Source organism: Schistocerca nitens, chromosome 7 (genome assembly GCF_023898315.1).
Source record: "Schistocerca nitens isolate TAMUIC-IGC-003100 chromosome 7, iqSchNite1.1, whole genome shotgun sequence".
NCBI classification, from domain to species: domain Eukaryota; kingdom Metazoa; phylum Arthropoda; class Insecta; order Orthoptera; family Acrididae; genus Schistocerca; species Schistocerca nitens.
This window is the reverse complement of record NC_064620.1, coordinates 599,063,586-599,079,085: the sequence shown is the minus strand read 5'-3', so window position 1 is coordinate 599,079,085 and position 15,500 is coordinate 599,063,586. Positions and strand designations below refer to the sequence as shown.

Below are 15,500 nucleotides of genomic sequence, written 5' to 3'. Positions count from 1 at the left end.
AAGGCCACCGTTTCTGTTGTACAGCCTACGCAGACGACATAGTACTATATCTGCGCGGTGAAGATGAAGTACGAGCAGCACTGACATGGCTGGCGACTTACGGCGAAGCGTCGGGGAGCTGCCTCAACGTGTCAAAATCCAAGGTCCTGCTCATTGGTGAGGGCTTGCCGGAGAGATGCCCTGCCCCCCTTAGTGTCGCCGCCACCATACGGTGTCTTGGACTTGATTTCACAGCAGACCTGCGCCGCTCAGCGACTATCAATGGTAGACGCTTGCTACAGACAATCAGAGCAAATCTCGCAGATCACCGGCTACGAGCTCTCGACGTTATCCAACGCGTGCAATACGTGAACATGTATCATGCTTCCCGTATACCACACGTGGCTGAAGTACTACCAGTCCCAAATCTCCTGGCGCGACGACTGTTGATAGCTTTCGTCTCCTTCGTCAGCTCGGGGATGTTATTCAAGGTGCAGTATGAATGCCTTGCACTGCCACGAGATCGTGGCGGGGTGGGACTCATCCACGTGCCGACTCGTGTCAAGGCACTATACGTCAGCTCCCAACTAAAACTTTGGCATCGTTGCCCGCAGAGCCTTACTTGCCTCCCGCTACACAACTTTGCACCGGCCTCCTTGTCCGCCCCAGTACTGGTATCGGCCATTCCAACCCCCTTTTATTACATCCAACGATTTTTCCTGGAGTTCAGTTATATCTACCGGTCCTTACCAGTTACACGTTTGTACCTCACGAAAACAGTCTCCGAATTGTTACAACAGTGCCGCCCGTCCAAGCCCATCGAACGTAAGTATCCACAGTACGTGTGGCGACACATATGGAAGGCGATCCATGCGCGTTTTCTCGAATCAGACGTTCAATCAGCGTGGTACATCACCGTGAATGGCAAACAAGTTAACCGAGATCGTCTGCACCGCATCCATCTCGCCGATTCATCCCTCTGCACCCACTGTGGAGTGGATGACACGGATGTCCACCGGTTCCACTGTGGCACAGCGCTCGACGTCTGGACACTTGCGCGGCGAATTTTGGCGTTTCTTACTCGCCAGACACCGGCTCAGATCGACGACCACATGCTTTTGTACCCCGATAAGACTTTCTACCCCTCCGCCAAAACTCACTCTGTGAATTGGATCTGTGGCCACACGATCCGCTATCTTTTTACTTCTGGCGACAAGTCTACGCTAGGATATTGGACTTATCACAACGAACGACACTGCGTCCTGATACGCAACCCACGCTATAAACAATACTTTTTCCAATTTCTTACGGAGCACTTTCGATGACCCACCTAGTAGCTGGAACGTCCAAGCCCTGAGAAGCTGAAAACTGTATAAACCGAACCGAACTGAATAGATCTGCTACCCAGAACCCACGCCTACGCCATGAGAAGACACGTTTGGACGAGCTGGCATGCTGTAGGCGGATACACTTCAGGAGCTCCTGTAAGAACTGGACTTCAACTACAATTCTGTGATAATAATCCGAAAATTTCAGTGTTCCCAATCTGTTGTTCATAACCAATCAGAAACTGAATCATAATTCTCCATTATATTTTATGCTCAAAAAATATTTATCAGTTTCCTATTAAACACTACTACTTTGTTCTGAATTTGTAACGCATTATTCCGAAGCTAATGTTTATACGTAGGAAAGTCATAAAACGGTAGAGACTGATTGTGTGAAGAGCTGTCCTCTGTACACGGATAAGAGTAGGAAGTTCTCGATAGAACGAGTCACAACACAACAATTTCAAACTTCCTGTTTTCTTGGCAGTCCCCATTTGAAAAGCTCCTACTCTGTTAGATTAGAATATAGATTAGGAACTCCATTGTTGCTTTCTTTCTCCAGATGTTCCGGCGGGCTCTCGCCATGTTTTGCCTCCCCTGTGGAGGTGAAGCCGAACGTGATGATGTCAGTGAGGTGGATCCTGAGGACGAGTACTTCATACCTCAGGTAAGCATCGCCGAAATGTATGGAAAACTTAAGAGAGAGACTAAGGAGCACTCAGTGTCCACATACTATGGCCATTAGACGGTACAACACTGTGAATGTTACTGTAAAACGTATTTCTTTCATGAAAAATTCGTATTTTGAGACCGGTGGTTCAAGTGCTTGTCTGGACACAGAAGTTTCATTTCTCATAGTTTCCCTAAAATGTTACAGGTTGATGGAGGAACTGTTGGCAGTAAAATCAACACCTTTCCACAATACGAACTCTTTTCTCCTGCTCCATCTCCCATAATACTGTAATGGGCCGAATTCGTATTCCTAACGTCCGTTCTCTGTTTATGCTTTCTATCTTTCGTTCACACTCAGTTTCAAACCCTTCCGACATAGTGCTGCATACTTGTGTTAGAAATGTTTTCGCTAGCGCGTGCTAGTGCTCGTCACGACCTTCACTGGTCGCCACACCGCCTCCAGGAGGAATCCATATGTTTGGCAGCTGCCGGGTCGAGCCACCGCCACCTTCTGGGAACTACATAAGAGTGTGAGACTCGTCAACACGTCTGTGTGTTTCTCCTCCACAGACAATGGGCGGCATCCTGTATGTCATTGCAAGAGGCATCCCCCAGGTTGCAGTTTTGTGTCTGGATTCTGGAAGCCAGAACTACCTTACATATCGCCATGACCATGATCTCAGCATTCCCTTCTATAATGAAACATATGTTAGTGCACCGCAAGCATCCCGGACGGAAGATCGGTACTTCTGTAGAATATATCATAGGGTTAACGAGCAGGGCAGTCATCACTTGTGCTGGTAGCGTTCCACATTAGTGTCTTCACTGCTACACTGTGCAATGTTATTTTAACATGACACTTAATTTATTCGAGACTATTTCAGTTCCTTTACTCATTACAGCTCCTAACCAGATCTCAATGAATTCTCATAACCAAGTGCACTGTAGTTGTGGATGAATCATCCTTGTAAGGAGTTTAAAACAAACGTCATATGTCATATACTGTTTCCCATGGCGAGTTCGCCAGTACATACTGTGATTATCTACTGAGATGCGTTCATTGGCAATCTAACGGTAGAAGGTGCTATCTTCTTCCTACTTCTGATTAGAACGTTGTATCTACTACTGTCGTACATTTTAGAACTAAAACGCAATTAGGTGTCTAGTATGAGCAGTGCTAAATAATGTAACGACAGTCTGATGGAATCGATGTAGTCTTTAAATTATAACTTTCCTTTAGACATAAATGCGCTCCTAGAGAGTGTTAGAAATTCGATAGATACTGAAAAAGAATGCTTTCTAGTGAACGAAAATGTGATGCTGAAAACTTTCCGTCCACAGAACTTTCACATCTTGAAGGCGCGGCTTCGCGCTAAGCGCCACGAGGAGTTGGTGGCGCAGTGGGAAGCCTACTTTGAGAAGATCAAGCCGGTGGCCGCTGCTGGCGTCAGAGGGGGGCAGCCACCCGCTCACCAGGACTCGCAGCTGCAGGCAGCGCCAGTTGAGGACTCACAGATGGAGGGCTGCGTCAGTGGAGAGGTGAGGCAGCGTCATGTTTACAGAGAAGGTTACAACGGCGGAATACCATTTAGCAATACTTCGACATTTATCAAATTATGTGCGATGTCATCATACGACGAGTTGTGAGTGATTAAAATTTCCGATAATTCTTAACTGATATCCATCATCGACATCAATATGAGGTCACATCTTCCCTTGCAAACAGAACGTAGACGGCAATATTACTATGTCGTTTCTGTTGTCGTTAGCATATCCAAGCTTGTATTACACATCCCTCGGTTCATAGTGTTGTAGTTTTACTGTAAACATTAAGAATTTGAACTGAAGAAATTCTCATTTTTCTGTGCAGGTTGGTGACGCTACGCTTACGCAGACAGTCGCCGTGGTACACTCCTCACCCGTGTCGTCCAGTGAGGAAGAGACGCTGCCCACACCTCGTCGCATCCGAGGCTGCAGGCGATGCTGGGCTGAGAGGCTGGGAGACAAAGCTGTAGTTCGGCCCCATTGTCGCCAGGGGTACAGACTGTCCAGGAAATAAAGTGGTTCCTTTTCCACAAATTCAAGTGTTCTTCTCTCATTTCTTTGCCATAAAACTACAGATACTAATCGACGATACGTACACAGACGTACTAATACACTCTGATATGTTTTGAACATATTGATTCGATTACCGTTCTCTCTATGGCACCAGTCACAGCCGAAAAACTACTCATAGAACACACGATACTAACATGAGGACCTTAATGAGCTCTGTCCGCAGTCAGTAATACTAGTCATAGAACACGCAAAATAAACATGAGGATCTTCATGAGATCTGTGCTCAGTCAGTAACACTAGGCATAGAACATGTGAAACAAATATGAAGATCTTAATGAGCTCTGTCTGCAGTCAGTAATACTAGTCATAGAACACGTGAAACAAACATAGGATCTTAATGAGCTCTGTGCTCAGTCAGTAATACCAGTCATAGAACACGTGAAACAAACATGAGGGTCATAATGAGCTCTGTCCGCAGTCAGTAATACTAGTCCTAGAACACGTGAAACAAAAATGTTTATCTTAAGGAGCTCTGTGCCCAGTCAGTAGCACTAGTCATAGAACATGTGAAAAAAACATGAGGATCTTAATGAGATCTGTGCTCAGTCAGTAGCACTAGTCATAGAAAATGTGAAACAAACATGAGGATCTTAATGAGATCTGTGCTCAGTCAGTAACACTAGGCATAGAATATGTGAAACAAATGTGAAGACCTTAATGAGCTCTGTCTGCAGTCAGTAATACTAGTCATAGAACACGTGAAACAAACATGAGGATCTTAATGAGCTCCGTCCGCAGTCAGTAATACTAGTCATAGAACACCCAAAACAAACATGAGGATCTTAATGAGCTCTGTCCGCAGTCAGTAATACTAGTCCTAGAACATGTGAAACAAACATGTTTATCTTAAGGAGCTGTGTGCCCAGTCAGTAGCACTAGTCATAGAACACATGAAACAAACATGAGGATCTTAATGAGCTCTGTGCTCAGTCAGTAACACTAGGCATAGAATACATGAAGCAAACATGAGGACCTTAATGAACTCTGTCCGCAGTCAGTAATACTAGTCATAGAACACGTGAAACAAACATGAGGATCTTAATGAGCTCTGTGCTCAGTTAGTAACACTAGGCATAGTACACGTGAAAGAAACATGAGGATCTTAATGAGCTCTGTGCTCAGTCAGTAATACTAGTCATAGAACACGTGAAACAAAAATGAGGAACTTAATGAGCTCTGCGCTCAGTCAGTAACACTAGGCACAGAACATGTGAGACAAACATGAGGCACTTAATGAGATCTGTGCCCAGTCAGAAACACTAGGCATAGAACATGTGAAACAAACATGAGGACCTTAATGAGCTCTGTCTGCAGTCAGGAATACTAGTCATAGAACACGAGAAAGAAACATCAGGATCTTAATGAGCTCTGTGCTCAGTCAGTAACACTAGGCATAGTACACGTGAAAGAAACATGAGGATCTTAATGAGCTCTCTGCTCAGTCAGTAATACTAGTCATAGAACACGTGAAACAAAAATGAGGAACTTAATGAGCTCTGCGCTCAGTCAGTAACACTAGGCACAGAACATGTGAGACAAACATGAGGCACTTAATGAGATCTGTGCCCAGTCAGAAACACTAGGCATAGAACATGTGAAACAAACATGAGGACCTTAATGAGCTCTGTCTGCAGTCAGGAATACTAGTCATAGAACACGAGAAACAAACATCAGGATCTTAATGAGCTCTGTGCTCAGTCAGTAACACTAGGCATAGTACATCTGAAAGAAACATGAGGATCTTAATGAGCTCTCTGCTCATTCAGTAATACTAGTCATAGAACACGTGATACAAACGTGAGGATCTTAATGAGCTCTGTGCTCAGTCAGTAACACTAGGCACAGAACATGTGAGACAAACATGAGGCACTTATGAGATCTGTGCCCAGTCAGAAACACTAGGCATAGAACATGTGAAACAAACATGAGGACCTTAATGAGCTCTGTCCGCAGTCAGGAATACTAGTCATAGAACACGAGAAACAATCATCAGGATCTTAATGAGCTCTGTGCTCAGTAAGTAACACTAGGCATAGTACATATGAAAGAAACATGAGGATCTTAATGAGCTCTGTACTCAGTCAGTAATACTAGTCATAGAACACGTGAAACAAACATGAGTATCTTAAAGAGCTCTGTGCTCAGTCAGTAACACTAGGCACAGAACACGTGAGACAAACATCAGGCTCTTAATGAGATCTGTGCCCAGTCAGAAACATTAGGCATAGAGCATGTGAAACAAACATGAGGACCTTAATGAGCTCCGTCCGCGGTCAGGAATACTAGTCATAGAACACGTGAAACAAACATGAGGATCTAAATGAGCTCTGTACTCAGTCAGTAGCACTAGTCATAGAACATGTGAAACAAATATGAGGATCTTAAGGTGCTCTGTGCTCAGTCAGTAATGCGAGTCATAGAACACGCGAAACAAACATGAGGATCTTAATGACCTCTGTGCTCAGTCAGTAACACTAGGCATAGAACATCTGAAACAAACATGAGGACCTTAATGAGCTCTGTCCGCAATCAGGAATACTAGTCGTAGAACATGTGAAACAAACATGAGGATCTTAATGAGCTCTGTGTTCAGTAAGTAACACTAGGCATAGTACATGTGAAAGAAACATGATGATCTTAATGAGCTCTGTGCTCAGTCAGTAATACTAGTCATAGAACACGTGAAACAAACATGAGGATCTTAATGAGCTCTGTACTCAGTCAGTAGCACTAGTCATAGAACATGTGAAACAAATATGAGGATCTTAAGGTGCTCTGTGCTCAGTCAGTAATGCTAGTCATAGAACACGCGAAACAAACATGAGGCTCTTAATGAGATCTGTGCCCAGTCAGAAACACTAGGCATAGAACATGTGAAACAAACATGAGGACCTTAATGAGCTCTGTCCGCAGTCTGGATTACTTGTATACAACACGTGAAACAAACATGAGGATCTTAATGAGCTCTGTGCTCAGTCAGTAACACTAGGCATAGTACATGTGAAAGAAACATGAGGATCTTAATGAGCTCTGTGTTCAGTCAGTAACACTAGGCACAGAACACGTGAGACAAACATGAGCCTCTTAATGAGATGTGTGCCCTGTCAGAAACACTAGGCATAGAACATGTGAAACAAACATGAGGACCTTAATGAGCTCTGTCCGCAGTGAGGAATACTAGTCATAGAACACGTGAAACAAACATGAGGATCTTAATGAGCTCTGTGCTCAGTCAGATACACTAGGCATAGTACATGTGAAAGAAACATGAGGATCTTAATGAGCTCTGTGCTCAGTCAGTAATACCAGTCATAGAACACGTGAAACAAACATGAGGATCTTAATGAGCTCTGTGCTCAGTCAGTAACACTAGGCTCAGAACACGTGAGACAAACATGAGGCTCTTAATGAGATCTGTGCCCAGTCAGAAACACTAGGCATAGAACATGTGAAACAAACATGAGGACCTTAATGAGCTCTGTCCGCAGTCAGGAATACTAGCCATAGAACACGTGAAACAAACATGAGGATCTTAATGAGCTCTGTGCTCAGTCAGATACACTAGGCATAGTACATGTGAAAGAAACATGAGGATCTTAATGAGCTCTGTGCTCAGTCAGTAATACCAGTCATAGAACACGTGAAACAAACATGAGGATCTTAATGAGCTCTGTGCTCAGTCAGTAACACTAGGCTCAGAACACGTGAGACAAACATGAGGCTCTTAATGAGATCTGTGCCCAGTCAGAAACACTAGGCATAGAACATGTGAAACAAACATGAGGACCTTAATGAGCTCTGTCCGCAGTCAGGAATACTAGCCATAGAACACGTGAAACAAACATGAGGATCTTAATGAGCTCTGTGCTCAGTCAGTAGCACTAGTCATAGAACATGTGAAACAAATATGAGGATCTTAAGGTGCTCTGTGCTCAGTCAGTAATGCTAGTCATAGAACATGCGAAACGAACATGAGAATCTTAATGAGCTCTGTGCTCAGTCAGTAACACTAGGCATAGAACATGTGAAACAAACGTGAGGATCTTAATGAGCTCTGTGCTCAGTCAGTAATACTAGTCATAGAACACGCGAAACAAACATGAGGATCTTAATGAGCTCTGTGCTCAGTCAGTAACGCTAGGCATAGAACATGTGAAACAAATATGAGGATCTTAATGAGATCCTTGTTCAGTCAGTAACACTAGGCATAGAACACGTGAAACAACATGTGGACCTTAATGAGCTCTGTCCGCAGTCAGTAATACTATTCTTAGAACACGTGAAACAAACATGAGGATCTTAATGACATCTGTCCTCAGTCAGTAACACTAGTCATAGAACATGTGAAAGAAACATGAGGATCTTAATGAGATCTGTGCTCCGTCAGTAGCACTAGTCATAGAAAATGTGAAACAAACATGAGGATCTTAATGACATCTGTCCTCAGTCAGTAACACTAGTCATAGAAAATGTTAAAGAAACATGAGGATCTTAATGAGATCTGTGCTCCGTCAGTAGCACTAGTCATAGAAAATGTGAAACAAACATGAGGATCTAAATGAGCTCTGTGCCGAGTCAGTAACACTAGGCACAGAACACGTGAGACGAACATGAGGACCTTAATTATCTCTGTCCACAGTGAGTAATACTAGTCTCAGAACACGTTAAACAAACATGAGGATCTTAATGAGATCTGTGCCCAGTCAGAAACACTAGGCATAGAACATGTGAAATAAACATGAGGACCTTAATGAGCTCTGTCTGCAGTCAGGAATACTAGTCATAGAACACGTGAAACAAACATGAGGATCTTAATGAGCTCTGTGCTCAGTCAGTAACAATAGGCATAGTACATGTGAAAGAAACAGGAGGATCTTAATGAGATCCTTGCTCAGTCAGTAACAGTTGGCATAGAACACGTGGACCTTAATGAGCTCTGTCCGCAGTCAGTAATACAAGTCATAGAACACATGAAACAAACATGAGGATCTTAGTGAGCTCTGTCCTCAGTCAGTAACACTAGTCATAGAACATCAGGACCTTAATGAGCTCTGTCTGCAGTCAAGAATACTAGTCACAGAACACGTGAAAGAAAGATGAGGATCTTAATGAGCTCTGTGCTCAGTCAGTAGTACTAGTCATAGAACACGTGAAACAAACATGAGGATCTTAATGAGATCTGTGCTCAGTCAGTAACACTAGGTATAAAACATGTGAAACAAACATGAGGATCTTAATGAGATTTGAGCTCAATGAGTAACACTAGGCATAGAACACGTGAAACACACTGTTTCATAGGTATAGGCATAGAACACGTGAAATAAACATGAGGACCGTAATGAGCTCTGTCCGCAGCCAGTAATACTAGTCATAGAACACGTGAAACAAACATGAGGATCTTAATGAGCTCTGTGCTCAGTCAGTAACACTAGGCATAGAACACGTGAAGCAAACATGATGACCTTAATGAGCTCTGTCTGCAGTCATTAATACTAGTCATAGAACACGTGAAACAAACATAAGGATCTTAATGAGATCTGTGCCCAATCAGTAACACTAGTCATAGTACAGGTGAACAAACAGGAGGATCTTAACGAACTGCGTGAACCAGCTCTATTTGGATACCATGTGACTTTTGTTTGTGAGATGAACAGCAACTGTTGCCTCTTCAACGAACAGTGTACTATGCTTCTACGCGCTGTAGAGCAATCTATGGAGAAAGAGCAGACTCGGTTTCTTTTTCTGGGTAAGTTTCGACAATGGACGTGTTGTACCGTTAACTTGAGTTAGTAACGTCAGCGTTTACTATATTAAAAAGATTCCCGTTTGGAAAACAGTAACGCATTCTGAAAATATATGCAAGCATAGGTCGGAGAAATGTTGTCCAGCCAGATTTTTCGGATGTCGTGTATGGTAGTTAATTTGAAAAGTGCGCAGCTCAGAAGTGCATGACGAGCGTATCGCTGGACTCATAATTCATAAAAGACGGAAGCAACGCTTATAGTTACTGATCGTAGGCAACGTTACATAATAGTAACATATTTGAGGGAAATAATTATAGGGTGAATTCTCTATCTTAAAAAAACAGTACTGATATCCTTAAAATATGCAGTCTGTTACTCGACATAAGAATCATTACTGCAGATTGAAGGTCGATATACATTATTCTTAGCAATATAAACGAGTAAATTCAATACAAGTAAATGAAAACAACTGTACAAAGTCAGTACAGATGTCTGATTCTCATTATAACGTCATTGAAAAAGCATATGGAGCAGATTGTGAGACATATTACAATGTATACATTTACAGTATAAATGGGGTTGTAGAGATACGAAACTGAGAGTAATGCTAAAAAGAATACTGAAGCAACAGTACAGATGTGTGCTTGTTGTCGAAGCTGCTTAGTCCCTCTTGATATTATTTCAGAGAGTACATTAATCCAAAATCAAGAACGCAATCCAGTACCCCTGTCTAATTACATGAAGCGCCAAAGAAACTGGCATAGGCATGAGTATTCTAATAGAAAGATATGTAGACGGGCAGAATACTGCGCTGCGGTCGGCAACGCCTATATAAAACAAGTGTACCGTGAATATCAGGAATCGGATAAAACATCAAATCTCCGACATCGCAGCGGCTGGAAAAAGATCCTGTACGAACGGGACCAACGACGACTGAACAGTATCGGTGGACGCGACGGAACTGCAACCATCAGCAAACGGCTGCATATTTCAGTGCCGGGCCATCGAATGTGTCAGCGTGCGAACGAAATATCATCGATGAAGACTTTCGGAGCCGAATGCCCACTCGTGTACTCTTGATGAGTGCACGACACACAGCTTTAGGCCTCGCCTGGGCCCGTCAACACCGATATTTGACTGCTGATGACTAGAAACTTGTTGCCTGTCTGTACATCATTGATTGGGATAGCGTAGATCAGTTCCTTCAAGTGTCTTCGTACCCAGAGGTGTAGTGGACTGACGCCTGGGGAGTGAGCAGTCCTAGGTGTAGGGACCCCATGACCAGTCATGCAGTGCTGAAATATCCACGTCAGATGTTCGCTCACATTGTGACATAAGTGCGCCGATGGGCCATCAAGTGTGAACCATATTTGTATTCGTTGCTGCAATGGCACAACCTCCAGCAAAGAGGCAATACATTAATGAGGCAGTGCAGATAATGTGCCACGGTTAGCCTTTGCGGTAGCATGTATGCCTCTATTAATCTATCGCCAAGTGGTCCTGCCCATTCGTTGATTGAGAATCGGTATTGATGCCCTCTTTCCTGAATTGTTTGGGTATTTACATGTGCCCATACATACTGGTTATAGAAATTCACAACACCATCTCTTATGAACCTTCCTCATCGGTAAATAAAATCTTGGATGTGAACAGTGACTCTGTGGCACACTTATGCAACAGTCATTAACAGAACCGACTTCCGCATGACCATCCTGTGGCCTTAGGGTCTGAACAGGCTATAGATGATATGGGTACAGCAATTGTTCATGAATTACCACTCCAGAATCAGAGATGGAGACACCTTGTGCTGCTGCTAATCGTCGCACACTTATCCCAGGGGTTTCCTCCACCGAACGTAGCAGACGTTCCTCTATGTCAGGCGTGCGGACTGTGCGGGTCCTTCCACTGGGTCCTCCGAGACGCAAGGCTACCTGTGTCCCTCAGACTCTGGAAAAGTCTCCGAACAGCTTATCAGAGGGCACCCTGCGCTTTGGCTATTTTTCAGCGTAGACGGCACGGGCTCACACGCTACGTCCATTTTCTGAACCACAGCAGAACACCATATCCGCCATTTCATTTATCGAGTGGTAGGCTTCCACTAGTAACAAGTTTTGGAAGAGACAAAATGTAAATACAAAACACAATTTGTACGTACAAGTGGCGCGACAACAGTATTCACATAAGCGAACCCACGTTTGGAAAAATGTAAAACACCATGATTGGTACCCAAGGTTGACGGTTCTGTACAATAAGGCACACAAACACGACGAAAACTATCGTTGTCTACAACACGTCTCGACCCACACAGCTGCCTGCAGGTCACCTAATGGTAGGTAGAGTGATGTCAGTAAGACATCATAGTACCGTGCTGACACGTTTGACGGGGCCCCAATACAACTACAACGCTAATACCGCAATCGAGTGGCGTGCAGTCCTTCGTATAACCAAGTGCTTATCTCGGAAAGTAAGCGTTTCCGGACCCATGTTCATTGGACTTATTTTTCTTGTTTCGTTGAGTACTACCACGTCTCAAAGTATTTGATACTCCTTTCAAAAGAAGTAAAACAGTATGTCGGCGATTTATGGCAGCCTCATCACTAGAATAAACACGACGAATGATTCTCCAAGAAACTGGAACTCCGTACCTAACTCAGCTAAAATAGAGGGGACGTCCACAGCTACATAAATCACTGCCATTCTGTCAAGTTTTAAAATACACTGTGCTGAATTTGAAGTATCGCAGAACGAAAGCCACAGCCTCTACGAACGGAAATGTCCTTCCGCCCGAATGAAGAGATATGTGTAAGCGGGCTTCCTCGTCCGAAGATGTGAGTGAGCTTGCCTTTGCGTAAACAGAATGTTCGGAAGGACGAACACAATGGTTGGGTAGTTGGCTTCTCCTCACACTGATGCATCACATCCTGACTGGACAGTGTGTTTACAGTCTGTAGGGTACTGGTCCATTGTATAACTCTGTCGCTCCTACGTGCAACCTTGTCTGCCATGTCAGAATGATCTTTCCGCAAAACTCCTCCGTATCAAATTACTTGAAGAATGTCTACATGTTTCTCATCTGCAAACAGTCGTAAAGGTGCCGAATAAGGTCATGCGGTAGTTGGTGCCAAGCACCTTATGCCTTTAGTGCAATTCGGCAAAACTGTTTGCACGCCTCGAGAACGAATAAGTTCCCAATAAGTTCCCACTTCGATGTGTGCAAATGTTGGAAGTTTTGCTGGTCATGAAAATTGTGCTTACCATGAAAGGCACATTCACTGGCGTCATATGTCAACGAAAGGCAGTAGCGCGGGATTAACAATCTGTGTCATGTATCGGAAACTTATTACTTTGCCCTACAGAGACACAAAATGTGACTGAGACTTTTAACTGCTGACTCCCCGCATCACGACATCTTCGGTGGAACCCGTGTGTCGTGGGTGGATGCAGTTCGCAACAGTCGTCCCACCACGTGTGTGCCACACATGTGTTACGTCCAACAGTCGGACGCAGACATAACTTGCCCTTATCAGTGAAGATGCCTCAGCACCATTCCACACTCCCGTCAACTGTTCCACGACACCAGAGTAGCTGTGGTTGGTGGTGTCGCCGTTTCAATGGCTGTCATGCCAGAGGCACACGTGATCTGAGTTCTGTTGCAGGCAGTCGGTTCCCAGTGGTGCTGGGTGACACTGCAGGTGCAAAGTGCTCCCGAATTTTCCACTTGGATTGTCTTCGGTCTGAGGCTGCTGCTCGAAAAACGTGCAGTCTTGACCTGCGCATTTTCCACAGACCACTGTTGAAAGCAAAGACACACCACCGATGCACTGTGCTCGACGTGTGCGGCAATGCGCCGGTGCTTCCATCGAGCCTCCCGCAGGCCTACAGTGCTACACTGGAACTGAAGCTGATTAATAGGGGTATGTACTCGTTGATGGAACATGGCTGTACCCTAGGACAAACGGTTCGCGCACTGGTCACCTCTAAACTCAGCATATTTACTGCCTGTAGAGCGAAAACAGAAGGCAGAGAGACAAACCACCAGAGCGCCATTTGATCGCTGTTGACGGTGACGAATAACTGACCATAAAAACCCTGAGGATGCACCGTGGTACCACTGATCACAGTACTTGAGGGTGCTGAATATTTTCCCCGGTAGTGTCTGTCGTAGAAGTACGGTAAGTGTTCCAGAATCACGTACAGCCGAACATAGCGAACTTAAATGTATCTGACAGGTGGATCCCGAAGACAAGGTCGTGGAAATTGCTGTAAAGGTTCCCTGTGTTGTGTCAATAGACGGTATGAAGTTCGTGATGTTCACCTAAAAAATATTCCAAATATTTGACTGAAAATCAGATTTACAGTGCCTTCAATTTTTTTAGGTTGTTTCATTGCGCCCTTATCTCTGTTCCCTGTGCAAGTTGTTTTATAGTGGGGACACATATGAAGCAAACTTCCTGTCACACCTTCATATGAGTTGCATCTGCTTCTGTATCAATTCTCTGCATACCACTGTGAAGGGCATGGCAGGGAGCACGTCTCATTGTAGCGATTATTAGTGTTTCTCACCCTTCCATTCACGTATGAGCACGGAAAGAGAGACTGTCTCAGTGCCTTTCTGCATGCTGTAATTAATCTAATCTTCTCCTCATGATCCCTGTGCGAGTGATACGTTGTTGGTTCTAGTGTATTTCAATAGTCATCATTTAAAATAGATTCTTGCTACTTTGTAAGTAGGATTTCTTGGGATATCCTTTATGTCTGTCTTCAAGAGACTGCCAGTTCAGTTTCCGACTGATCAAACTAATGTCTGACCGTTTGTGCTTCCTTTCTCTGTTTAAGTTCAAGATCGCCATCGAGCCCTACTTGGAACAGGTCTCACACACTTGAGCGTTATTCTAGAATAGGATGCAAGAGCCATTTGTGAGCAGTGTCCTTTGTAGACTGATTACATATCTATAGTATTCCACCGATAAACCGAAGTCTACCAGCCGATTTACCCACCGCTAGGCCTACGTCATCATTCCATTTCATTTTCCTACAAAGAGTTACTCCCAGGTATTTGTAGGAGTCGGCGGAGTCCAGATGTGTCTAACTGATATTATAGGATACTACGTTTCTTCATGCTGTGAAGTGCACAATTTTCTGCTTGTTAACATTTGATAAAGGTTCAAATTTTGCACCACTTTGAAATCTTATCAAGAGCTGACGGAATATTTATGTAGATTCTTTCAGACCTGTTACTTTCCTAGCTGCTCGTGTTTAATTCGTTTGACGTCTGCTCCGATGCCTAGTTGATATGGATGTGAAACACTGGCGAAAAAAGCCGGACTAGGTCGCGCTAGCGTGTTGTTTGCGATTTCTTACAATGAGGATCTCTTGGAGGTACCCCGGCCCGTTATATTTTGGATTACGATGTTAAGAAGATGTCTTCTTTCGCAATAATTATACTTCTGTGCACACAACATTGACACTGCGTGTCGGAGTGGGAGGCAGCATAACTCGAGGTTTTTATTCTTGCTTGGGGATGTATTTAACTGGAAATTTTACTCCGGATTGAGTTGATTAAACTTCGCAGAATCGTTTTTCTGACCTAGTGAGGAGGGGAGGTTCAAACTGTGTCGAATATTGCGTCGAAGTAGGTCTATAACTGAATAATGTTAGC

General features: G+C 44.0%; 1 protein-coding gene across 1 annotated transcript; it reads left to right on the top strand.

The window, feature by feature from the left end:
- The first annotated feature begins 1,875 nt into the window (after positions 1 to 1,875).
- On the top strand, positions 1,876 to 4,038 carry LOC126195764 (uncharacterized). Its single transcript, XM_049934395.1, has 3 exons — positions 1,876 to 1,974; positions 3,321 to 3,518; positions 3,850 to 4,038. Exons 1-3 carry the CDS (start codon positions 1,891 to 1,893, stop codon positions 4,036 to 4,038), a joined length of 471 nt encoding a protein of 156 aa, XP_049790352.1. The 5' UTR covers positions 1,876 to 1,890.
- The last annotated feature ends 11,462 nt before the right edge of the window (positions 4,039 to 15,500 follow it).

What these genes read in the sequence shown, in the direction of transcription:
- LOC126195764 (XM_049934395.1), top strand. Translation starts at nt 1,891, where the DNA reads ATGTTTTGCCTCCCCTGTGGAGGTGAAGCCGAACGTGATGATGTCAGT. An exon ending in ACGAGTACTTCATACCTCAG is followed by an intron (nt 1,975 to 3,320) that starts GTAAGCATCGCC and finishes TTCCGTCCACAG; the next exon opens with AACTTTCACATCTTGAAGGC. An exon ending in AGGGCTGCGTCAGTGGAGAG is followed by an intron (nt 3,519 to 3,849) that starts GTGAGGCAGCGT and finishes TTTTCTGTGCAG; the next exon opens with GTTGGTGACGCTACGCTTAC.